The 27,895-nt window shown below is 39.4% G+C and overlaps 1 protein-coding gene across 12 annotated transcripts in view; it reads right to left on the bottom strand.

Moving 5' to 3' along the window:
* The window catches only part of NEO1 (neogenin 1), a 248,829-nt gene extending 222,239 nt beyond the window's left edge, over positions 1–26,590 (bottom strand). For 2 of the 12 annotated variants that reach the window (XM_073212151.1, XM_037010124.2), the window contains exon 1: positions 26,285–26,581. In XM_073212151.1, the coding sequence (XP_073068252.1) occupies positions 26,285–26,414 (130 nt within the window). In that variant the 5' untranslated portion in view covers positions 26,415–26,581. Of the gene's footprint in view, positions 1–26,284 lie in introns of all 12 variants that reach the window. The other 10 variants (XM_073212148.1, XM_073212149.1, XM_073212154.1 and 7 more) reach the window with 7 other exon arrangements.
* Between the last annotated feature and the right edge of the window lie 1,305 nt (positions 26,591–27,895).

Here is a 27,895-nt window from a genome sequence, read left to right as displayed (position 1 = left end):
GTGAGTAGGCATGAGGAAGAGATTTATAGACACAAGGAAAATCAAGCCAACTGTACCCTAACACAGTAGAAACATCTGTGTGACCAACAGCTGTCCTTGCCACACCCTACTCCACAGTGTTCCTAAAACCTTTTGGGAACCTTTTACTGTGTGGACTTAACAGAAATGTATCTAGCACTGCCATTATCCAAATTAAACAGAGCTCTCTGTGGAGTGAGAAGAAGGGAATGAGACCAGTCACCTACTCTGCTGCTCTCCAATCATCCTTGAAGACATCAACATGAAAAACTCCCAACAAATTTCATCTGATAACATCTACAGAACACTAGAACATCCACTGTTTTTAACACCACAACACGACCAAATACAGTGTATCACAGAAATCATTCTAAAAATATCAGCGCTATTTTCCCTCTCCTGCAGGAATTCTCCAACTGGCATGAGAAGAGAACACTCTTCTTTCAATGATAAAACTAAACTCCTGGACTAGAAAAAAGTTGACCATAAAACACCAATATTTGGTAAATAGCCTAGATTCAACCCACTCCGATTCATAGCATACGCCACTGTCATATCAAGTCCCCTACTTTTCTGTCCCTGTCTTGTGCCACACACATTAACACTCTAACCTGAAAGTAAATTGCCCATATCACCAATGCTTTGCTACTCATAGGTATTTGTTCATTATACTCACTCTCCCCATCCCCATCCTCTACTCAGCCAGGACCAACATCCTGCACAACAGCTCGTGTTGCTGATGCAGGGACTCAGCCTTCACAACCCAGCTCAAATTCTACCATCCCTATAAAGTTTACCCTGAGTTACTGCCCCTGGAAGTAAATTCTCCATTTTTGGAACTCCCAAAGCATTCTGCATCCGTTTTACAGCATACATCACTTTCTATACAGCATTGTTATTTTTATACATGATATGCCCTGCCCTTTATTAAAATGGTAACTCTTATTTCTCCCATCTCCCAATACCTAGCACAGTGCCTTGCACATGGTAGCTACTCGATAAATGCATGTTAAATGAATAAATGAGTCTGAAAAGTCTATCTCCCATTGAATATTCAGAATTAGTTCGCAGTAAACACAGTTAAATAGACTGGCCTTCTCCCTCAGAGAACACAGCCATTTGAAGTTGCCAAGAGCTACATCTTAAATCAGAGAAAGTCACTGAGCTATACAGCAGAACTTCATTCACACAAGCTTCCTTGTACTTACTTGTTTACGTGTTCTTCTCTGTGAAACAGGCCTTTATACTGCCAAAATTGAGGAGGGTGGAGAACACAACTAGTTTGTGTTTTAAAAAATGCAGCCAATTAAAACGTGTCATGACAACCTGAAAATGAGGCTCAAAAAACTGCTATATCACCTATCCTTCAGAATTTTCCTCTTAATAATCATAGAAGACATTTCTGAACTTTTTCTGACAACTCATATCTTTACCAGAGTACCTCACCTCTTCTTGAGGGGACGAGACTAGGATCTAAGAAAACATAGTCACCTTATAAACCAAAACATGCTCCCTCTAAATCCTAATTGCTAAGCAGCAATGACTTAGAGAGAGAACAAAGGAAGAGCTAAGGAGGTGGTCAAAGCAGCGGCAAAATAAAAGTGAGCAAAGTCAGGCTTGCTTCTAAAGAAAAAATCACTATCAAAAGGAAGGGTCTGCTTCAGGATTTCAGGAGACAGTGAGGGAAGCGCTGAGGTCAGGAGGAGTTAGAAACACAGAATCAGGCAGAATGTAGTTCCTACCCTTTTCACTATGCAAGATACAAGGTCTTCTCCAACTGCATTGCACTCAGAGCCCCCTATGTTTACCATCAGTAAATATACCACCTATTTGTCCACCTAACCAATGCTTACTGAAAAGCAACTATGTGCCTGACACTGTTCTAGACACTGGGAAAATAGTAAAGAACATTCATTTGGCACAAAAGACAAGATATTTGTTATTTAACTTATTTAGGTCCTTTAAATCCCAGACTGTAAACCTTTTGAAAATGGTATCTCTCAACAAGGTTACAAACACCTTGGGAGCAGGGTAAATATTAGATACTAAATGTCATTATCTTCACAGCTTCTTGTATCTAGTTACCTCACAGAAGCTATTCATATCCCCATACTGCTATTGATAAAAAAGGAAAATACTCATCATGGCTGCCTGCAGGAAAGTTACAGCAGCACAAAACAAAAGCATCCAAAAGGAAGGCCAGAGCTGCACCCTAGTTCTTGTGGTTCTCTGTACTTCTGCTAAATTCACTGGAAGGAACATTTCACCATTTCTCTCCCAAGATTTCTACCCTCTCCTTCCACACTAAACTACTACTCAAATCAGTGCAAATATGAGACAGTCACTTTACACCTGGAGAACTCTTTGCTAAATTCACTAAGAGAGGAACTTCAACAGGGAAAAAAAAAAAATACAACTTACAAGAGAAAAGTGCCATAGTACAAGTGACAGCTCAAGTAATGAGCAGCCTAAACCAATGATACGACCTCTCTGGACCAGAGAGAAAGGAAGGGGTGAAACAGATAATCCTGAAGGTCATCTAAAAAAAAAAAACTCTAGAATTTCATGAATTCTCACACATGCACACACACACAGTGATAAAATGATTTTACAGCAGGCCAGCATTATTCAAGTAAACTGAGTGGGCTGAATTCCTTAGCTAGTGACAAGGCATCATACGGCTCAATCTCTACATGGGCCATTTACATTGAGAAATACCCTTGCATTGTCCCTATTAAGTGGACAATTGTCGCCAATACGTATACTTCTAGACATACAGCTCTCCCAGCTCAAGTCTGTTTCCACTTCTAGAAAAGCAACCAAATAATGCATGTCTTCCTGACGATGGGTCAGTGGCGCTGTTTTCATTTCACAAAGTTGGCACATTTTACAAAGGTGTACCACTCATTTGGCATTTAAAAATATACTGCTCTGAGACACTGATTCTTATGCTATCTCATGTGACATTAGACAAGTTCCTTAAAGGCAAAAGCTACATCTTCTGCAAAAAAAGGCTACATCTTCTACAACTCTGTATCTGCCATAACACAGCATCCAGCAAATACAAGCACCAAAAACAAAACAAAACAAAATACCACTATCCTCCCCACTGACCCCGGCCAAAAAAAAAAAAACTCTGCTAGATAAATGGCTGCTTGACTTTTCTATTTAACTTGGGACTCCTAGAAGGTTGAGATTGTATACTCACTTAGCTCTCTGTATGGTGTAAAGTATAATTAGCCATGTCACAAGAATGTGAATAGCTGCTACTGAATCTAAGCCTCACTTTTTTTCATGTAAAAAAGAAGATAAATGATTCTTCCCATGACTCTGTAATTTTGAAATAGTCTTTTATTCAGAAGTGAAATATTTCTGGGAACATATTACATGCCAGGTACTGTATTAGGCACTGAGGATAATGAGATAAAAGTTATGGGCATCCCTAGAGGGGCATGGTCCAGTGATCACAATCTGAATTTTTCCATCTGGCCTCTGCACCCTGCCTGACCTTGGCTGTAGTCTGCCCAGGTCACCAGATGCCAGCATTTCATACCTTGCAAAGCAATCAGCGTAAGCAGTGAAAGGAGGCTGAGGATGCCTGGGGCTACAGCTAAAACTGACAGAAAGGGAATGGCCACACTGGGCAGGAGTGTGAAAATGGACACAGAAAAGGGCTACTCCCCAGCCATCAATTTAGGGCCATATGCCTACACTACTTCAAACATGAGAAAATAATTCTATCTGCCTGAAAGTGTTCACTGTGTCTGTACTCTAAATAACATAAGGGTTTTTTTTTCTCACTCACTGAAAACCCATTTTATTACATTGAATATTGTAGTCACTTCTGATGGCTTCCAAAGAACCACAGAAATAAGGCACAGTACAAACAAGCAAAAGAGCACTTCATTCTAGCCATTGATCTATCTGCATTCTCTGTTTTTCTTCTCCTTATCTTACTCCTGCCTGAGCTTAAAGTAACAAAATGGCCAAGCAGAGGGATAGGTTAGAAGTGAGAAACAAGGGGATTACCTAATCTTGAGAAGACAAATAAACTATATAATGAGCCTCTGAATAACTGAGAATTGGTTGTAAAAGTTCCCACTTTTAGACAACAGGTTTTAGAGATGGATGTCTAAAGTGAATTGCCCTGAGGCGAAATTCTGATTGCATTTACAGTGTATCTTAACTATGCCTGAGCTGTTACCTTTAATCTGTTTAGACATGGATTGAGTCCTCAAATGAGCAAAATCTGCTGTGTAAATCAGGTACTTAATTAAAGAGAAAAGCTTAGTAGGCTGCAGGGAGAAATTTGTTGAAATGGTGAATTAAACACTATGGAAAGAAGCTACCTTCCCTTATTAATTCTATCATTAGTCTACAAAATTCAAGTCAGTCAAGAGTAGTTACTGTTCATGCTTTGTTCGTTTAATATTCTAGTTTAGGGTAAATATTTACTGAGAACCTATTATGAATGTGTTCACTGACCCTTGGCAGATGAAGAAGGGGAAGGTGCACAAAACGATGCTCTCCCCATAGAATTTACATTCTTGTTAAGTCTTCTAGTGCAGAATGTTCTCTCATATTAGTATTTTTAAAAGTATATTGATAATCCTCTTTAATCAACTAGTCCCCAACTCTCCTGAAAACTATTTCTTGCTTATCAAACCTCTTCAGGCACAGCGGAAAGCCTCCCTTCCTTATTAAGCCTACACCTATTCCTGTGCTATTTTCCCTCCAGTTAAAGAGTGGCCTCAATTCTCCACCTCTCTGACCCTCTGAAAGTGGTATCTCTCAACAAGGTGACAAACACCTTGGGAGCAGGGTAGAAATCTTTCTTCCTGTGCTCAGAACCCATATTCTCCGAACCTTCCCAGGAAACTTAGACTATTGATTATTTCGTTTTCCTTGTATACTCAACCACCTCTGTCATATAGTCTTCCACTGCCATTTAAATATGCCCAAGAGTTTCCCCATTAAACACACACACACCATTCTTGTTAGATCTCAGCCACTACACTGTCATTCCCATGAAACAGCTAAATTTCTGGAACTTCACATAGTCTTCATTTCCTGCCTCCCCACTTGTTCCTCAACCTGCTTCCCATTTCACTTAAAGCTCTTAGCAAGGTCACCAATGACTTACGGGTGGCTAAGTGCAAGACATTCTTCACTTTCCACCATACTTAATCTGCCAGCAAAATCTGACGCACCTTTCCTGACTTCCATGATGCTACCCTCCCCTGGTCTTCCTCTTGCTTCTCCGGTAAAAGCCCATCCTTCTCAACCATACTTTAAACAGACGACTCACAAATCTACAGCCCACATCTTCCACTACTTTCCAGATTGTAACCAAATGCCTCTTGGATAACTCAAAGGCATATCAAATTTATCATGTCCAAAATTAAACTTACGCTCTTGCACCAAAAAACTTCTTTCCCAAGAAAAGATATCACCATCCACCCTGCTATAAGAATCCTAAGAACCTTACGAATTATCTTGGACACGTCTTTCATTGCAATATCCACTCCATCTCCAAATTCTTCTTTATCATTGTCCAACTCCATCATCCTAACCCAAGTTATCACTGTAGACTGCTAGGCTACTGCAACAGCCTAACTGAGACAACACCTTCACCCCCACCACATACTCTCAATCATACACACTCTTTTTTTTCTTACATATATTATAAGGATCAGGTTATTTAATTATCTTTTACTGGAGTTTCAAATTTTTTAGTTAGGCAAAGCACAAATAATTAGTTAAGTATGTTCCTTCCCTATCTCATTCCCACTGGTGTGTGAACTTTACTACAGGGTTTTGGTTTGGGGACAGGGTTTAAATTTAAATCGTTCTCATGACCCCAACATACAGCTTGGCATGCAGCATGTACTAAGAGTTCACTGAATGAGTTAGTCTGAAATTTACTGTTTTGGAGAAAGGATTTTTTTTTAAGTTTATATACATAAGCCTTTCCGGTTTAACTTTTCATCTATGTTCCCACTTCCAAATGTTGAAGCAGTTAATAAAGTAAATCTAACACTTTAAAAAATAATTATACGTTGAATCTTTCGGGTACTACATGAATAAAATACAGTCCAAACTCTAATGACATTTCACAGTTGAAAAACTACTAAAAGACGTTAGATATAAAATGATTATTTCCATGGGAAAACAATGCAAATAAACGATTTTCAGAGAAATGCAATTCTCTTCAATACTCCAAATGTTTGTAGCTATGAGACATTTCTTAAGTATAAGTGAATAAATAACAACTACCCCTTCATATGCATTGTATTTTACCTTGGAGAGGAAGGTAACACTATTCCTTTTAAACTCAGAAGCAATATTCTGGGGTTTTTTTCAGTCTGCGTTTACAAAATATTTCTAAAAGCTTTGTGAATAAGAAACTCCTCAGATGCTTCTTAAAATGCAGATTCCCAGGGCCCCTAACCACTGACTTTCTCTCAGTATAATGATACCCTGAAAGCAGCAATCTTGCTTTAAGAATCAGTTACCCATTGCTGTCACTGACTAACGAAATCATCCCCTATGAAGGTCTCAAACTAATCTTAAAAGATACTCGAAACCACCGATATTTGGGGGAGAAAAACACCTCACTTCCACTTTCTTCTACCTCTTCCATGATTCATTTTCATCATGAAAGTATCCTGTGTTATGGTGCACAACGAACACTCACACTACGCAGTTAAACTGCATTCGTGTAAGTCATACTTACAGCTTGTAAAATTATACTCCATTTGTTTAATGTAATTAAAGGTATTAATAGTTCACAATCTCTCACAGAGCATACCACTATTTCCAGATGTTCTAACACTTGAACAAGTGTGAAAGCCACTGCAGTAAAAACTGAAAACCTGGCAGCAAGTATACTTTGTCATATCAAGTTTATAACATTACATAAATAAAATAATATATTTGACCTAAGATAAGTAGCATATGAAGAAAATTAACATATGATAAAAGCATTAGTCAGGAAGACTAAATTGAATAGCTTCCCCTAAATTGTACTATTCTTGTAGCATGTAAAAGGAAGACCATCAACTCTCCTTACAGTGTATTTTCTGTCTATGCAGAAATAACCTTGTTCTTTCCAAGCAGCATAATGAAGCTAGCCATTTTCTTTTCCAAACCACCCTTTGGCACAGTTGCCTGCTTTTCCTAATTCCTTCTGCTATACCCAGTCTGTTGAACCACTTCCAGAGCATGATTTCCAGAATGGCAAACTCTAGATTTACAGTTGAAGCAGATTCCTAATTCTTCTGCCTTAAGTAAAAAGTTGCATAATGGATTCATAATGCTTCTTTTTCATGTCCTACTTACCTTATTGAACTCTGAGTTCCTTATTTTTTAAAAGAGCCATACCATCCTACTTTCCACATACATGTAACATGAGTAAATTCAATAACATATACAATATACATCCATATTATTTGATATGATCACATGGTGAGACAATAAACTGAAAGGTCCTATATAAAAAATGCTGCATAACACAACCAAAATTATAAACACTATTTTAACTAGAACATTTTCCACATACATGAAAACTTTTACCAACATCTTTATAAATATTTACTTATATTCAACAATGTAACAGGATTTAGAAGTATTTTAAAATAAATACTGGTGCTTTTGTTCTCCCAAAGTCAAGTCTCTCAGTCACAGAGAAAGTTATCTCTAACTCAAGAAGAGGTGCATAAGATTAAGAGACATGTCTAGTCTGTAATCCCCAAACCTGGCCCTGTCCTGAAAACAGTCAGCATTCACAAAACTGTGGAATAAGTAATCAAAATAGTTTGGTACTCACACAAGAACAGACCCATAGATAAATGTAGCAGAATAAAGAGCCCAGATAGAAACCCATACATATATGGTCAATTAATATTTGATAAAGGAGTCACAGAATACAATGGGGGAAAGAGCCTTTTCAACAACTGGTGCTGGTAAAACTGGACAACTACACATAAGAGAATGAAACTGGATTATATTGTCTAACTCCATACACAAAAGTAAACTGAAAATGGATCAAAGACCTGAATGTAAGTCATGAAATCATGAAACTCTTAGAAGAAAACACAGGCAAAAATCTCCTAAATATAAACATGAGCAACTTCTTCCTGAACACATCTGCTCAGGAAAGAGATACAAAATAAAGAATGAACAAGTAGGACTACATCAAACTAAAAAGCTTCTGTACAGCAAAGAACACCATCAGCAGAACATAAAGGTATCCTACAGAACCGGGGAATATATTTGTAAATGATTAATTGAATAAGGGGTTAACATCCAAAATATATAAAGAACTTATATGCCTCAACACCCAAAAAACAAATAACCCGATTAAAAAATGGGCAGAGGATCTGAACAGACACTTCTCCAAAGAAGAAATACAAATGGCCAACAGGCACATGAAAAGATGCTCCACATCACTAATCATCAGGGAAATGTAAATTAGAACCACAGTGAGATGTCACTTCACACCAGTTAGGATGGCCAGCATCCGAAAAACAAGAAACAACAAGTGCTGACAAGGATGCAGAGAAAAGGGAACCTTCCTACACTGCTGGTGGAAATGTAAATTGGTACAACTGCTATGGAAAGCAGTATGGATGTTCCTTGAGAAACTAAAAATAGAAATGCCATTTGACCCAGTAATTCCACTCCTAGGAATTTACCCAAAGAACAGAAGATTTATGATTCAAAAAGACATATGCACCCCTATGTTTGTCACAGCACTATTTACAATAGCCAAGAAATGGAAGCAACCTAAGTGTCCATCAGTAGATGAATGGATAAAGAAGATGTGGTACATACAAACAATGGAATATTATTCAGCCATAAAAAAGAAAAGAAATCCTGCCATTTGCAACAACATGAATGGTATACTCAGTGAAATAAGCCAGATAGAGAAAGACAAATACCAAATGATTTCACTCATTTGTGGAGTATAAAAATAAAAACAGAATTGAAGGAACAAAATAGCAGTGGACTCTCAGACACCAAGAAGGGACTAGCAGTTACCAAAGGGGAGGGGTTGGGAAGTGTAGGTGAGGAAGTAGAAGGGGATAAGGGGCGCTGTAATTTGCAATCACAATATAGGTAGGTCACAGGGAAGGCAATGCAGCACAGAGAATATGGTTAATGACTCTCTAACATCTTACTACACTGATAGACGGTGACCGCAATAGAAGGAGTGAGGACTTGATAATATGGGTGAATGCTGAAACCACTGTGTTGTTTATATGAAACCATCATAAGACTGTATATCAATGATACTTCAATTTAAAAAGAGAAGACTCTATGCCAACTAGAAAAAAAAATGTCTGGAACAAAAAATGCCCCATTCTGTCAAAGGGTTCCTTTCAGGCATGAGTTAATTAGCCTATTAGAGTCTTTCAGGAATTGCAAAATTATAATCTATATGTAAATAAAAGTAAAAAGAAAACAATTTCTTTTTAATTGGGTCAGATACCAAACTAACCAACTGAAAAAGAGAAAACATTACAGTTCACGATGGCAAACTGAGTTCATAAATTTAACCAATGGCCACCCAACACTCTGTCCCAATATCCACTAAGATAACCAAAGGAATAAGTCTTCAAAAACAAAAACACCTGGGTGAAAATCACAGGAGAGTGCCAACCATATGTGGACCTAGGGAGCAGCCTCCAAAAAAAGAGCTGGCGAAGTATCTGGCTGCAGCATGCAAGTTGCAGAGGATGAGCCGGGTAAAGTTCGGAGACAAGAGGCAGAAAGAGAAGAGTCTGCTACTGCTAGCTCCAGAACTGACTGCCAGCATTTCAAGTGTAAATTTTTTAATTTCAGCACTGAAAATAAATGCTTTAGCAGTAAACCTCCATTTCATAGCAGTCCAACTCAACCTTGCCCCTACTCCCCGAAAACCATAAAACCAATGATTTAGCAATGTGAAATTATTGCAAATCTAAAATTTTTTCTTCTTTCATCTAGACCCAAAACGTTTGAACAGGAAACCATGTAAGTTCAAAAAGAGTCCACCCCAACTAGCAATGGTGAGCACACATCACAGTTACCCCACAACAGATACTTAAAAAGACCCAGAAACTAAAGGAGTGATTGTTCTATCAAGTGAAGCAAAATTTTTCCCCTGGAAAATTCACTGAGAGGGAGAGAGACAACAAACTTTAAAATATCATTAGAATTCTCGACTGCAGAAATTCTGAAAAAACTTGAGAACACCACATATATGAAAAGAGAATCATCTGAAATCAGGAAAGATTGCTTTCAATCCCAAAACAACGGAACAATTCTTTCAAAGAAATATAATAGGGGCAATAAATTGCAGATTGCATATGATGAAAAACCAGACAAACTTGAAATTTTCTCATAGAACACAAATTTAAAAAACAATGAAAGGAGATCAGCTTCCAGGAATAACAGAGGTGGTACAGACCAACTCTCCCACTGAAAAGAACTAAAGAAATTAGACAAAATACAAAATATCTGTGTGAGGGTAATTGACGTGGTAAGGAAGTAAGAGAGCACGATCCAGAAAATGAAAAAATCCAAAGAGACAAATCCAGTATTTGGAACTGCTTTCTGCCTACAACTATCTGTGGATTCTAAAAGCCACTACTGTGAAGAGTCTGAGAAGTGGAGCATAGCTTTTGACAGGTCGAGCCCTGAGAGGACAAAAATGGAGTGAGGGACTAGGAGTAAGGACGGTAACCCCTTAAGCCATGGATTAGGACTTCAAACAGGATAGCCAAGGAGTTCAGGTAAACCCAAAATATTTCAACTCATGGGGTCTGGTGCCCAATTTTAAATCACCTCAATCCCTGAATGGATTAAAGTAATCTTAGATTGCTGGTGCCTCTAGAATAACTGCATACCAGAGGAGGCAAATACTGTCTGGGAGACAATAGTATCATTTAGATTATCTCTATAATATTTCATACACAATGCTTGGCACTCAATCACAAATAAGCACAAAAAAAGACAAGACAATCCCCAAATCAGGATAAGTAACAGACATAAAATCAATCCCTTATGGGAACACATGGGGATGGAATGGGTTAAAGGAATGAAGATACAAGATGGAGATTTTCATCAGAGATATAGAAACTATAAAAGAAAACAGAATGGATATTCTACAACTGAGAGATGCAGTGAAATTAAGAAATCAAGAAATGGAGTGCTGCCTTTAGTTAAACTAATACAAAGTCACAAGAGACTATTGCACTCACCCAAACCAAAACAGGAAAAATAAGCCACAAAAACCATAGTTTTTCTGAACCCATAAGAGTGATGAGTATTCAAAGAAGCCTAAGTAAGCTAAACCCCAATTGGGAAGAAGAAATATTTGAAAATATAGTAGCTAAGAACTTTCCAAAATTGATGAAAGGAACCAACCCACAGATACAAGAAGCTCGACAAGCAGGATAAGTACAAAGAAAATTACAACTAAGCACATCACAGCTGGATTTCTGAAAACCATAAAGAGCAAATCTTAGAAGGAGGCAGAGGGGAAAGAGGGAGGAAAGCATATTTCCGACAAAAGAGGAAAAATTAGACTTACAGGTGGCTTCTCATCAGAAATGATAGAGTTCAGCAGACAATGGGATGGTATATTTAAAGGGCTGAAAAAAACTGTCTACCTAAAATTATACACATAACCGAAAAAAAAAATTCAAAATTGAAGGTGAAATAAAGATGTTTTCAGACAGACAAAAGCTGAGTGAAGTCGTCCCCACAGGCCTAACTAAATACTAAAGTATATTCTCCAGGCAAAACAAAATGATCCCGGATAGAAAATAATGACCTATAAAGTAATAATATCTCATGGATCTCAACTGTAAAGAGAACTAAAATATGTAACAATTATAACATAAAAATTGGAAGGGAAGGACAAATGGAAGTAAGATGTTCTAAATGCCTTCTTTCATTGCTCAATAAATAGTAAAAATACTAAGTCAAAGATGCATTTAGGAACCACTAGGTGAATAGCAAAATAATACAAAATTAGTAAGCTAAAAGGGAAAAACTCTTTAATTTTGCTTTTTTTTAAATAACTAAAAGAAGGCAAGAAAAGAGAGAAAGAGGAACATAGAACAGGCAGAGCAAGTAGAGGTAAACAATAAAATGAAATATTTAAAGCCAAATATCAGCCATTACATTAAATATAGATTAGATGCTCTAGTAAAAAGATAAAAATTGTCAGAGTAAATAAAAAGAGAACCTACCAATATGCTACATACATGATATAAACATAAGGCTACAAAAAGGATAAAGATATAAAGATGGAAACAAACACTAACCAAAAGACAACTGATATAGCTATATTAACATCATAAAAAAGACTTTAAGGCGAATAGCATTACTAGAGATGACAGAACTCTATCAGAAAGATAATAAAAATTCTAAATCTGTATGCATCTAATAATATAGTTACAAAATACGTAAAGCAAAAACTTGACTCACACACAAAAAGAGGAATAAAGTGTCATGAAGGAAACAGACAAGAGAGCAAATATACTTATATCTGATAAGTATATTCCAGAAAGAGGTAACAGAGCTTAGGTAGTAAATAATAAAAGAAGAAAATTTTCCTACCCTAAAATAGATCTGTTCATTCAAAACACAGACTCACTAAATACAGTAAATTCCTTAAGTTAAAGGAATTCAATCATATATGAGAGAGAAAATATGAACTAATCTTTAAACAGAACAAGCTATTCTACCTGCCCCTCAGTATGAGCATGCAATATGAACTTCTTACAGTCCCAGATGAGCTCAGCTCCAGCTCTTAGTCTAAACCTCTCATCACACTGTAATTCTTAAGTTTTAAAAAAAATGTTTTGAACAATGTAAATGGAAGTCTTCTCTTCACTTGGTATTCAATAAAAGAAATAATTTGTTCTAACACTAAGAGAAAAACTATGTATACCCAACTTATTGGGAGATGTAATATCAGCCTTCAGTGTAGGGCTATGTATTCATGTAGTTTCCACATTACTCGCTGAATTTAAATCTAATGCCTAACTAAAATTTAACTCCGACTCTACTGAGTTTTTAAAAAGTAAATGAATAAACTTCCACCGAGTTATATCCCACTGAAATTTCTAAATTCAAAGTCTATACACATAAAAATTCAACAAATATATGAATTTAAAAAAAAAGATGAGGATACCTAGTAGACATTACGATTATATACAACATTAAATGTGGAGCAGGGCAGGATGAGGGAGGGAGGCATCCAGTGAGTTATGAAAGAAAAAGATTGTGACACAGGAATTTTTTTATCAAGGTTAAACTACTATGCATAACAGAAGCAAATTTTAAAACTTAATTAGAACAAAGTGGAACTACCAAGTTAGTGCCACAATGTTATCTGATATTTCTTACAAATTTTAATGACTAACAAGGCTAATTCTGAAACTGAAAAATCTCTACTTAACTGCAGCTACTCTGAATTTGTGCTTTAAAAAGAAGGATTTCTTCATAAAGGAGCAAAATTTAAATCCTCAGAACTTCCCAGTATACATTATCCTGAAGCATATTTCTTTGCTTTTGAATAACTCCAGAGAACTCAATGTTTCATAAAAGATGCCCACAACATCTAACAAGAAGTAAATGAAGTCTCAAAAAGCAAATATGTAATGATAAGGTTAATTTTCAGGCATTAAAAACTGGAACAACCATTATCTCCACCTTCTTTTCTGGTATCACAATCTCTAAAAGATTATCTGGTTTATGATTTCATCATTTAATAATCATCTCTCCACTTCATAACAAATGATAACTTCAGAATAAAAAAAGAACCTTTCAGAAATGGTTTACTGATCACGAACATTTCTGCTGCTTTTGTGTTTACTCTGCCTCAACTCATATTGCTCACTTTATTCTCAAAAAAAAAAAACCCTGCTCATCTTAAAATTTACTCACACCTTCAAAACCAGCTTATGGTCCTACATCTTCTAAGAAACTTACTCATATACTCCAAACTAAACAAACCTTTATCTTTCTCACCATAAGCTCACTCATTTAACAATCCAATTATATATAGCCATCAGATAAAAATATAAACCAAGTTATCTAAGCGTTATCTAATTTTCATTTTAGTTAGACTCTCCATTCAGTTTACAATAATACTAATAATGACAGTTTACTTTAAATGAGTGACTAAGATAATCCAGGCTCTAAGCATGGACATACATTAACTCATTCATTGTTTAGCCCAGTAGAGTGGTAAGTCATTACAGATGTTATTTGACGTAAAAAAATTGTTCAGAATCCTCTTTGTAAGCCTCCTCTCGCCATGCCCAGCACTCTAAACCAGGGCTGTAGATTCTACGGTCTAAGCCTTACATACAGAGGTAAGGGAAAAGAACATCACTTTAGCACTATCCCATTTATTCATACAGATGTTTCTGAGTAAGATATCCATGGGTGAAATGAAATTTATTATTTTACATAGCTCTGATTCTAGGTACTTACTTCTGCAGAGCAATATTCCCTTCCTTTGGATACCCAACCAGGGGTGTACATTCAAGTCTGCCGTAAGTTTTCTTTTCCCTTCCTCACTGATATGATCTAGTCTCACGATTTGAACTATCACCCGTATCAGATAATTCTTGAACCAGACAGACCTCTCATCTGAGCCTAACTCTGTAATACTTTTAACAGAAATGTTCTGCTGGCATCCCCAGCTCAAGGTATCCAAACTACAAATCATATCCTGTCCTTCAAACTTGTCTCCCTTGCTGCTTTCTTAATCCATTTTCCACTTTAAACCACCTCAGTACCATTTGAGTCAAACTACCATTCAAGTATTTGATTAAATGAACTTACTCTAAACCAAAATTGCTCATCCTTTCTTAAATGAAGTAATAGCATCTGTTTCAATTCATTTTTTTTCACTCAAATCAATGAATATTTAACTTTTTTCCTTCAAAATAGAACACTTTGAAAGCTTATGAACCTACCTACATCAAGTAAACATAAGCAGTGGTTAGCAGAAGTCAGATAAGCAGACTGACTAGATTACTCAGTTCACTTCTTATTATGTTAAAAACCACAAGCACCCATGGGAGCTTTTTGTCAGTTATAAAATTTTTAATTGTTCCTATTCTTATGTATTGCTTAATTTATATTTATAAATGAACCATTGGTTCAAGAAAGGATATAGGAGTATGAACAAAAGCCATGAAAAGATAATTCTCAACAATATAAACCATCAATAAAAATCTGAAAAGATGCTCAGCTCCATTAATAAAATTTTAAAATATAAAATAGAACAAAATACGCTTTTTCATCTAAGAAACTGGCAAAAACTAAGAAGTCTGAAAATAGTATTTTAGCAAGGGTGGCAACAGGCACTCTCATTTGCTGTTGATAGAGGAGAGTAAATCAGCTTTTTGGAGAACAATTTGGAAATAACTATCAAAATACACATGCTCTTATTTTTACTACACATGCTCTTTTACCCTACAATTCCATATCTACCGACTTATTCTATGGCATACTCGAGTATGTGCACCAAGACATATGCAAAAGTGGGTTCACTGCATATGTTTGCAATAAAAACTTTGAGAGCATCAAAAGGGAATTCATTAAATTATGATACATCTATAAAATTCCATATTGGCTATCAAAACAGCTATGATAAATTTATATGCACCCACATGGAAAGATGGCCTAAAACAAATTGGAAAACAGTATACACAGCACTACCCAACTTGTTAAGTTTTGTTATATATGTATTGTAAGGCTGGAAGCACTGGAGGGACCAAAGCTAGGATAGTGCAAACGGAACAAAGACAGCACCAAATAGCTCTGTGCCATATAAGGAAGGAATGGACAGCTCTTCCGGGATTCCAGTCCCCTGACGAGCAGACAAACCCCGGATGCAGACCCCCTCCATCCGGAAGGAGGAGACCTCTGGCTGTCCATCACCCGACCCTGAGCCAATAAAAAAGTTCCCCACATACCCTCTAGTGTGGCCCACTTCCCCCTCCCTTCCCTGTTCTCTTAAAAACTCCTGGGCGCGAACTTCCCCAGCCTGTGTTTCAGACTGGTGAACCTCGCCCGGGAATTGCGCTCAAATAAACTGCCTGGCCCTTTGCTGCCTCTCGTCATCTGCTTATTTCGGCTAGAATTTATCTTACATGCATTATATATTTTTAAATATTTAATTGTACCTATAAAAACAGAAAGTCCACAGCTATTAAAAGTGATTATCTCTGGGGAGAGATGGTATCATTCTTTATTTTGCATACTGTTAGAAATGTTACGATATTTTTTAATTTTTAAAAAAGTCAAATCAATTAACTTTACCCCAAAATTTAAAATTCATATACATATTTTAGCAATCAGGATTAAAGATACTGCTAATACAATACAGATAAATTCCATGGCTGGAGGGGTAGGGACCAGCAGAAAAGGAACCCCACCCTGTCACCTCACCCCCCTTTTATTTACAATTCCTTTTCTCCCACCTCAGGTGTCAGCCTGGACCCAAACTAATTTTGAAATGAGATGAGACTCCAGAGATTTCTGAGGGTGGATGTATCTCCCAGGCAAAAGCTGTATCTAAAAGAAAGGGCCAGGGGTAGGCAATGTTCCTTAGCAGTGATAGAGAGGGAAAGACGCTTTCCTCAACCTGGCTGAGACAATTATTTCTGTCTAAGGGAAGATCTTTGTGTTCCTATGTTTATTTTAAATCTTTTTCTTACAAAGTTCACAACGTGCTGTTGTTAGGGGGCACTCCCAAGATAACACCCTTTTCAGATCAACCATGGGCTTGGAAATCAAATGCAGTTTGTAAGAACTGCAAATGAATGAAAGGTAAACAGGCTCTAAACAAGGGCCTTTGGGACTCTGAGAAACAAACTTACTTTGATGCATAGGCCTTTGATTCTCTTATTCCCTAGTCTCCAGTTTTTTTCTGAAGGTGAGGGTTGCATAATGGTTGGGTCCAATGTAAGCGAGTGTTATCACCATAAGAAAAGTTTACACCTAATCCCTTCTATACGTAACACTATGTAAATTTTAAAAAACTAAAAACACCACCTGAAACTTCAAAAGCTTCCAAGAATTAACCAAAAAGATCCTCAAATTTTACTTGTTACCTTAAAAGTTAAGCTATAAATAGAAAGTTACAAATAAAACTTACAATGTTATTCTAACCCTGAAATTGTAAATTATAACATTATCTTCACTAAACCTTATGAAGATTTATCTTAGTATTTTTACTCACTAACTCTGAAACTGAAAAACAAATATTCTGTATCGAGTTTCCATGTAGTATCATTTTAAAAATTCACTCTGCTCAGGACTCCTCAGTAAGTTTTACTGGCTTTTACTGACCAAAAATAAATCCTGAAAACCAGTACAATCAATCTCCAGATTTCCTGAAGATATGGAAGTAGCTGCATCCACAGATGGCTCCGTTATTAGCATTCTCACATATTCAAACATCCCAGTAATCATTTCACTTAGAGGAAATGAAAAATAATCCCTCTGAGAATTCTAGTCTACAACTTTATAAAACTAAGTTAGGACTCTTCTAAAGATATAGAACCAAAATTATGAGAAAAAGCAGCACTATTACTTGGTTAATGGTAACACAATGACTCCAAACTTTGTTTTTCCACCTACAGCTATGACACTTTCTCCCTCCAAATCAAGTTACCTATTATCTACAGACATGTCTTACCTCTACTATTTACATCAAGGATTCCTAAGAATATAAAATATGTCATCTTAGTATTTCCATAGTATATAGCTTTGTGCATAACTAGCCCAAGAAGATAACATCTTTGTAACTATCCAAAATTACCTAAATTTTTAGTTTTGACTGAAGAACTATCCAAGTGGTTAGAAAAATAAGTTTTAAAATTCTTTTTATACAACTTTAAAGCAGATTATTTCTCATGGTTCAAGAGGAAAAGCAAATATCTGACTTTGAGATTGCTCAACTGCTAACTTATCAAGAAGAATTCAAGTACTGATTTCAGTGAAGTAGAACATATACATATCCACTACCTCTCTCTCCCCTTTCTTTACACAAGGAGTCAAAAAGGGAATCAAAACCTGTTCATTTCAGCCAGATCTGTAACCTAGTCAATTTACTTTACCTCCCTTACAAGCCTAAGAGTAAGCATGTAATGTATCAAGTAACACTGCAACTTAAAATAGCTCACAACTGCTTAATGCTGAACTTTATTTCTTCAAATCAGATCTAAAGCTACTTTTATACATACAAAATAAAATCATACACAATCATTTACAAGCAACTTAGAAGATTTCACCAATCATATCCAACTTCACAGAAAAAAAAAATGCACAGTAACTTCGGCTTTAGAGAATGACAAGAAGTAATTCTTGTGTCTAAGAAATGATCAGTGTTCAGACACAAGAACTGAATAGAATAAAGCCACTACTCAATTTTGTAGACTTCTGTAAACTTGGAGGTAGAAGGGACCTGAGATTACCTATTAATTAGGTAATTAATTAACCCTTGCAGTAACAGATGAAACAGACACTATGTGACCTACATTTTGAAATAATGGCCTTAAGTACTCGAAGTTCACAAAGGTGAAAATATCTTGGAAATGTTATTAAAGTACTAGTCAGTGATGTTACTCTTAATGACAACATTCTTCCACAATAAATGGAAAATTCTTACTCCCATTTGCACACACCAAGTTATCTTTTCACCAACAGTCCCATACATGAGAATCCAAAGTAAGAAGGGAAAAACCGTATGCAGGAAGATGTTCAAAACAGCATTCTTTTTTATTATTGAAATATAGTTGACATACAATCATATTAGTTTCAAGTTTACAACACAATGGTTCACCAGTTATCCACATTATCAAATCCTCATCCCAACTATTGCAGTTACTATCTGTCAACATAGACATTACAGAATCATTGGCTATAGTCTCCATGCTGTATTACCCTCCCTGTGACGAACTCACATTATGATTGAGAATATTTGTGCCCCTTTATTCCCCTCCCCCTTCACCCATCACAACCCCTCCCCCATGGTAACCACCAGTCACTTCTCAGTATCTATGAGTATACTGCTATTTTATTCATTTTGTTGTTTTGCTTTTATATTCCACAAATAAGTGAAATCATATGGTATTTGTCTTTCTCCACCTGGCTTATTTCACTTAGCATATTACCCTCTAGGTCCATCCATGTTGTTACAAATGTCAGGATTTCTTTTCTTTTGATGACTGAATAATATTCCATTGTGTATATGTACCACATCTTCTCTATCCATTCATCTATTGGTGGACACTTAGGTTGCTTCTGTATCTTGGCTATTGTACATAATGCAGCAATAAACATAGGGATACACATATCTTCTTGAATTGGGAATTTTGTTTTCTTTGAGTAAATTCCTAGGTGTGGGATTATTGGGTCATATAGTTCTAATTTTAGTTTTTTGAGGAACACCATACTACTTTCCATAGTGGCTGCACTAATTTACATTCCCACCAACAGTTTGGAGGGTTCCCTTTTCTCCACATCCTTGTCAGCACTTGTTATTTCTTATATTTTGGACAGTGGCCATTCTAACTAGTATGAGGTGGTATCTCATTGTGGTTTTGATCTGAATTTGTCTGATGATTAATGATGAGGAGAATCTTACCATGTGCCTGTTGGCCATCTGTATTACTTCTTTGAAAAAATATCTCTTCAGGTCCTCCACCCATTTTTTAATTGGGTTATTTGTGTTTGGGGTGTTGAGGCATATGAGTTCTTTATATATTTTGGATGTTAACTCCTTATCAGGTGAATCATTTACTAAAATATTCTCCCATACTGCAGGTTGCCTTTTTGTTCTGATGGTGTCCTTTGTTGTACAGAAGCTTTTTAGTTTGATGTAGTCCCACTTACTCATTTTTTATTTTGTTTCCCTTCCCCAAGATGCATCCAGGAAAAAAACTGCTCATACTTATATTCAGGAGATTTCTGCCTGTTTTCTTCTAAGAGTTTTATCAGTTTGTGTCTTATATTTAGATAAGATATTTTCCATCCATTTTTTGGTCCATTTCGAGTTTACTTTTGTGTATAGAGTTAGACAGTAACCCAGTTGTATTCTCTTGCATGTAGCTGTCCAGTTTTCCCAGCACCAGTTATTGAAGAGGCTATCTTTTCCCTATTGTATTTTCATGGCTCCTTTATTGTATATTAATTGACCATGTATGCGTGGGTTTATATCTGGACTTAACAGCATTCTTTATTACAGCAAAATATTGAAAACAACTTCAACATCCATGCCAGAAGAATAAATAATTAGTGGTATGCAGTATAATAAAGAACACAGACTTCGGAGTTGAAAAGGCCTGAATCTGAATGCCAATTTTTCCACATGAGAGCTGTGAGACTTTTGGCAAATCACATATTTGAGACTCAGTTACCTCATCTGTAGAACAGGGGGATATTATCATATTCCTCACAGGGTTGTAGAAAAGATTAAATACATGTAAAAGAGCATGGCACAGTGCCTGGAGATCAGTGAGTGTTCAATAAATACTACTTTTATTGGCCACTATTATATTCATTCACTGGAATATTATGCAGACATTAAAATAATAGTTGTAAGAAAATCTATATGTACTGGCATGGAAAGATCTTCAAGGCTTTGTTAAGTGAAAAAAGCAAGTTGAAAAACAATAGGTGGTATGATATTGCTTATGTGTAAAAAAATAAAACTATACACACATGTAAATACGGGGGGTATTAAAAGTGGTTATTTATGGGTAAAAAAGGAATTTGTTGATAGAAGTGAAAACTTTTTCCTTATGTACTTCTATATTTACTTCAAATAAATGTGTGTTTGAAGTATTTTTAATAAATTTTTTTAATAAAATGATTTAAAGATAATGTGGCATAATGTTAAGGGAAAACACCTACATATAAAATTGTACATATACCATTACAATGTACAATGATGTGCCATATTGACAGTGACTAGAAAGAAACAATTCAAAATTATATCAGTGGGTCTAAACGACTTTTTGTCTCTATTTCCAAAAATTTTAATCAAAAAATTATTTTCACTCTAAATGAATCCAAAATTTGGGTTATATTTTAATATCTTTCTCTGCCTTGTATTCCGTGACAAAATCAAAATTTTTAAATCGTAAACACAAGACTTCCGTCACCTCATTTAACTCTTCACTCAGGGTGATCTTACCTGCAGTCATTTCCTCTGACTACTCCTCTATCATTGAGGCACTTTTATCTAAAAGCCAAAACATCTACCAGTGACATGGCAAATCCCTCCCAACCACACAGAAATCACTAAAATAAGGTAAAGTGCTTGGGAAAAGACTCCATATTCCCCCAATGAGACTAATGTTACCCCAACATTGTTTATTAGCAGAGAGAAAACTCAAAGAAACCAACAATGATCAATTAGGCCAACAGAAAAAAAAAATCTACACTTTCAAAAAATTTAACTTTAGTATAGTTTTAAAGTCATAAAACAACATTAAAACTATTCTACACAGATACAGTACTTCACAGTCCATAAGCAATTTTACATTTCATTCTTCCAACAATTCAATTTGGTAAGCAAGATATTAGTCTTGCCTACCAATAGCCCCCAATAGATATGAGAAGCTATAGGACCACGGGTCATATCTCAAATCCTCTGCCTCTATATCACATGTCTTTTTTCATTATTCCACATCACATATTAATTTTCATACAGTTTACTAAGAAGAGTCACATTTCTTATGCGCTCTTGGAGCATTCATCCTGGAAACCTATGAACTCTTGTACGTCATCCTGTTAAGCAGGCAGAGCAGGGCATTAGCAACTGTTCACGGAAGGCTCAGCAAGAGCACTGATCTTTCCAAAGAAGACAAAACTAATAAACATTAAAATGGTAGCATATCCAGAGAAGGATAACCGAATTCACAAAGGGTCCGAAAACTAAGTAATGTGAAGAATTGTTGAAAGACTTAAGGGTAATTAATTTAGAAAGGAGGAGGAGGGGAGGCCAGCACACACACACAACACAAATTTTGTTATCAGACACATGAAGGACCATCATGTAAGAGTCAGACTTTTGCTGTTTGGCCCAGGTGGGTAAAAACAAAGGGAATTCAACAGTCACTCAACAAACATTTACTGGTTATCTATTCTGTGCCAGATGCTTGTGCTATGCTAGATATACAAAGGTGAATAAATCCCAGTCCTCAGAGGTTCAGACTAGTCGAGGAGACAAGATTAAAAGTGCTCATAAAGCTATGGGAACACAGAGAATGATGACTCTCTCTTTGGGGCAGGGGGCTGGAAGAGAAAAGTTCACTGAATACATGAGTTGGAATTTCAGAACGGACAAGGTGGGAAGTGACATTAAGGGAGAACAGTGTGCAGAGGCATGGAGACATGAAGCTCTGCAGTAAATCTGCAGTGGTGGAACACCAGGTACATATTAGAGGTGCCAAGGGATAAGGCTTGAAATTGGGGTGAGAGAGGTCATTGGTAAAGAACAGAAAGGGTCTCACAATCTCCAAACTACAGAACACTAATAAGAGATTTTAAGTAGGAAGATGGCATGCTCAGAAAAACATATATAGGAAAGCTCATTCTGGCAGGAAAACTGATTTCCAGGGGAGAAATTTCTAACAGTGGAGATAAAGGAATTAATTACAGAGCCACTACTGTTAGTTTGGGTGGGGATAATGATGAAAAGATACAGATTCAGATTTTAAAAATACCTAGATTAAAATCAACCAATTATTGGTTATAGGAATGAGGGAAAGGGGAGGGTCCGGTAGGACCTTTGAAATGAACGGTGCTTGGCCAGGTGGTCCACAGTGATACCCAAGAAAGGCAGAACAGGAAGACAAGCCCATGCAATGACTCAAACACTGCTGAGAGTCCTGGCCAGGAACTGGTTTGTTACTGCTCTGAAGAAAAGGAATAAGGGAAGCAGGAGGGAAGAGGAACAAAGACGAGTTCACCTTTGGTCCTGTGTAAATACAGGTGCCTGTTCAGTGAAGGTACTGAGTAGTGTGTGAAGACGAGTGGACTACAACGGTCATTAGCTTACACGTAGCAACTGAAGACAAGCAGAGTACACAGAATGGGATCAGCCTTAGATATTGACTTCTAATGGGAGGGGTGAAATGAAAACCTGAAAATAAATGAAGAACTGATCAGAGAAGTGAAAAATGAATTAGGCGATAGGGTAATACTGAAAAAAGAGAAGAGAAAAAAATTCGAGAAGGGTGGGTAAAGTGAAAATTAAAGTTAAGTGTACTGCACAATGTAAAGTTTACTAACAGAAGTTAATCTAAACAGGAATGGACTACTGTGTGACAAAATCAACCACATCATCAAGTAAGGGATTCTGGCAGGTGGTCATCTATTGGCAGGATATTGACCAGAGGATCTCTTAGCTTAAATGAGAAATGTAGCTACCTGACCTCTACAGAACACCTCTACTGTAGATCCACTGTCTAGATCAAGGCTAGCCTCAACACCATGGCATTCCATCAATACTCTCTGGCAATCTAATGAATGGGGATATTTGATTATTCTAATAAAAATTCAAGAATTAATTTCTACGTATTTCATGTAACTCATAAACAACCAAGACTAGATGAGAACTCTTCACTAATTTCTGCTCTGGGATATTCAGAGCTGCTGGACAAAGTGTGGAAATAGCTGATTTAGTCTACTTCAAATTCAAACTAATTTCAGTTGAGCTCTCAACATTTTCTTCCTAACTTTCTCCATTCTTGCAGCCCAACTGCACCCCAATGCCATTTCTTTACCCCTTCACTCTGATTAGAGAAGATGTGCATTGCATAGGCTGCTCTATTGTCATCTTTCCCTAGGTCCCTACATATCTTTTCAGAAATTTGCCCTTCCTTCCTTCCTAAAACCAGACTGTGTGCCTAGTCATTTCTAACCTTCGCCACTGCTGACCATTTCCTATCACCTCTCCTTCCCTCTCCTTTCTTCCTTCACCTCCTCATGTATATATCAACATTAAGTTTTTGGAAAACCACCCCACTGATCTTGCTGTCCCACACCCTATTTTTCTCCTTCTACTACCAACTATCTCCATTCCCCTATCATCTATGCACTATAATCCCCTACAAAAATATTCGCATCCACCCCTCTACAAAAACAAAATTAAAACCACTGACAAATGACATCTGATTTACAGACAGCTTGTTCCAGTTGCTGCTTACTCAATTCTCAATTCCCTTGGTCTCTCTGTAGCTTATGACAACTGCCCAGCCCCTCCTAGTGCAGTTACCCTTTGCTTCGGTGAAGAGGCAGGATGGTTTGTGGAAAACACTCTGGACGGAGCATCAGAAGACCTGTATTCTAGACCCCACTATACCGCTGACTAGCTGTGTGCCCCCACAACTCCACTCCTGCTCACCACTCAGATCTCACTTCCAAGACATCTTGACACCCAGACTGGACTAGGTCCCTGCAGTATACACTTTTTCAAAACCTACTCTTCTCCTTTATGGTGCTTATCACAATTAAATTATATAATTAGCAGCTGAATGGCTCTTTCCTACCCACACACCACACTGTAAGCTCCATGAAGGCAGAGCTTACATTTGAGAAATGCCTGAATCTCATCAGCATAAAATAAAAGCCTGTCCCAGTGAATCAATATTGAAAACGATGTCACAACCACTTCCTAAGAGACTGCTTATCTTTATTAACCTGGTAAAATTAAAAGCACTTCATTTACTTAACAAAATTACCGACAAAATTCTGAACAGAAACTCCACCAGTTACCTAAAACACACATATGACCTACATATTACATTTTACATATAACGAGTAAGAAGGAACTTGTCTTCCAAAATAGTTACATCTCTCTTGCCAATCCACAAGAACAGAAAGGGTTGGATCAATTACCTACATTCCTGGCCCACAAAGTGAATTCTAAACCATGTGGAGGCTGCATGTGCAAGTGCAAGTTTGAGACTAAAACACTATTGTTTATATTGCTGTTGGGTAATACCCATTGGTATTTATGTTCAAAGCCCTTCTAACATTGGCAAAAGCTATGAGCTATATATATATACCCTGCAAGAAAACTAACAGAAAGTTTATCAGTCAAGTTAATGTCATTTTAAATGTTATTTACTAAAAATCAGGGAAACACAAGTATAGTTCAGCAATTAGAAGCTGCCAATGTACCTGTGTAGATGACTTTCAAATGCAAAAATTTCAGATTTCAGTCAAGGAGGTGAAAATTTTGTCAAGTTTACCACCAGCTTGGTCAAAAAAATTAAACACATGACACGCTAATTTGGACCTCAACTAACACCATAAAGTCTTAGGGGAAAGATAGACGTTTTGTTCATTGGTCTCCTTAAATAGATAGAAATACAGGTGATTTCAATAATCTGTGATAATAAAAGAAAACACCCGAAAATGGCTTTTCACGCTAAATATATTTATATTGCCACTTGGCAACAACACAAAGTACTTAATACGCGATGCTTAGACAATTCCCTATCTTAAGAGCGGTTAACAGGCTGCAAATATAGTTGTAATCCCCAGGAAAGAAGAGGCATTTCGTAACGGAAACACTGCCAGACAGAATCATGTGGAGCTGTTCTCCAAGGCGCCCCCATCGTTAAGTCAACACCACTGGTTGTGAGAGGCCAATCGTGGCCCCGCTGACACCCCCTCTCTTCTGCAGCCTCGGGGCTACAAATCCGAGCAAGCGAAGTCCCTCGCCGGCAGCCAGCGCTTCCCTGGGACTTCAACTGGGAAACCCGTGGCCAGGGAAGGTGGGGTTCAAGCCCCCCTCCCCCTTCCTTTCCTGAAAATTAATGAATTGGCCGTGCGATTGTTTATTTAATGAGGTGTGTAGTGGCCTCTACTGGTGCTTGTGTGAGCACAAGAATGTCCCACTCTTACAAGTGGGATGAGCCTGGGGGAGGGGAGGGAGGAGAGGGGTGAACCTGCCTCCGGGTACAAAGCGCAGAACTGGACCCCGGAGCCCCCGCCGCGCCCCCGCGGCCACCCCTCCCCCGGCCGCGCCCCCCGCCCGCCTACTCCATCCCCACCCTGCGCGACCGCCTTTCTCTTTGGCAACCGGAGCCCAGGCAAAGAAGTTCCTGCACGTTTCCTCCTGGACCCTAAACAAAAACACTGCAGCCGCCGCCGCCGGGGCCGGGGCCGGGGCCGCGCCCCCGCCCCCACCCCGCGACGCCCCGGCCAGCGCCCCCGCGGCGCCGCTTACCTGGGGACTGCGGCGGAGAGCCGCTCTTGGCGGCCACGGCGCCCGGCGCCCGGCGCCCGAGCAGCAGCAGGCAGCAGAGCCAGAAGGAGGAGGTGCCGCGGAGTCGCCGGGCTCCCCGCTCCGCCGCCATCTCTTCCCCGCGAGCCGCGGCGGCAGAGCCGCGGAGCCCTCGCGTCCTTCCCTGCCGCGCGCCTCAGCCGGCCCCTCGCTGCAGGCTCGGCTCCCGCGGCCGCCGGCGCCGCTGCTCCGGCCCGGCCCGGCCCGCGCGGCTCCTCTCGCGGGAGGGGAGGCTCGGGGGGCGCCTCCCTCCTGCAGGGGGACGGAGAGGGGAGGAGAGCAGAGACGGGGGGAGTCAGTACATTCCGGGGCGGCGGGGGGGGGAGTCGGTCTCCAGGTTCCAGGCGCCGCCACCCGCCGCCGACTCCGGCTCCACACGCGAGCGCGAGGGGGCGGAGAACGCGGGCGGCGGGGGTGGCGAGCGGAGGCCCAGGGCGCGCACCCCCCGCGCACGCGCAGGCGCGCGCCTCCCTCGCCCGCACCCCTCGGGCTCCGCGCCGGCCCGCCCCCGCTCCAATCCCGGCTGCCGCCTCGCGGGCCGCGGCGACGGGCCCGGTCCCCTCCCCCTCGTCCCCGGAGCCGCGGACGGGCGCGGGGCGCGCGCGCCGGGCGCTGCTGCTGGCGTCAGGGAAACCCCGGAGAAGCGATCCTCCTCCTCTTCGCGTCCCCCGGCTCGCCGCAGCCGCTCGCCCCCGCGCTGCTGGCCCCAGGGAGAGATTTCCCCCGTCTCACCTCCCCGGCCGCCTCCGGCCCAGGGACCCGAGGGCGAGAGGCGCTCCGAGCCCAGGCTTGTCCCGGAGGCCGGAGCGGGCGCGCACCTCTTCAGCCTGGGCTCGCGGCCTCTATATAGGGCCTCGGAGGAAACCGAATGGCCTTCGGGAGGAAACCTGGGCGCGCAGAGGGTCGGCGCGGGCATTTATGTGCTCGCCAAAAACAATAGCGATCCCGCCCGGCTCTTGCTGGGACCTGGCGCGGCTCCCGTGGGAGGGGGCCCGCCGGCCGCCGCTGACCTCCCGCTTCCAGGCCGGGCCGCCCTCGCCGCGCGCTTCCCGCGGACAGTGCCCGGGCCCGTCCGGACCCCGGGACCCGCGCCCCCACCCGCGTCGCTCGGCGCCGGTCCAGGGAAACGGCACAAAGGTGCCCGGTGTCCGCTCCTGCAGCCCGTGCGGCGGCCCGGGCCGAGCCCCGTGACTCCCGCGGGGCGATCCCCCGGCTGCAGGTCATACCCCCTCCCCTGTGCGTTGGCGGGGCACTTGGCTTTATAGTACCTGGAAATCACGTCTTTCGCCGGTAAACCGGGAGCAGGAGGGATGTGGTTTTAAACCACTTGTAATCGTGAGGCAGCATTCAGGCTCCCCAAAGTTAGAGGAAAGCAGTTTGTAGGCACACGGATGATGAGAATACTGATAATTTTAAAAGCTACACCCATGGAAAATATTTTTAAGAAAATTTCTTTGTGTGGTCATCCACTTGGAGAGCGAATGTTTACTTGTTAATGAGTTGGGATTTTGCTCACTGTTCTGCATAGTCAATAACCAAACAGTGTTGCTTCCC

Source organism: Manis javanica, chromosome 8, assembly GCF_040802235.1.
Source record: "Manis javanica isolate MJ-LG chromosome 8, MJ_LKY, whole genome shotgun sequence".
Taxonomy (NCBI): domain Eukaryota; kingdom Metazoa; phylum Chordata; class Mammalia; order Pholidota; family Manidae; genus Manis; species Manis javanica.
Note: the sequence above shows the minus strand (reverse complement) of the source record. Positions and strands in the feature narration are given on the sequence as shown.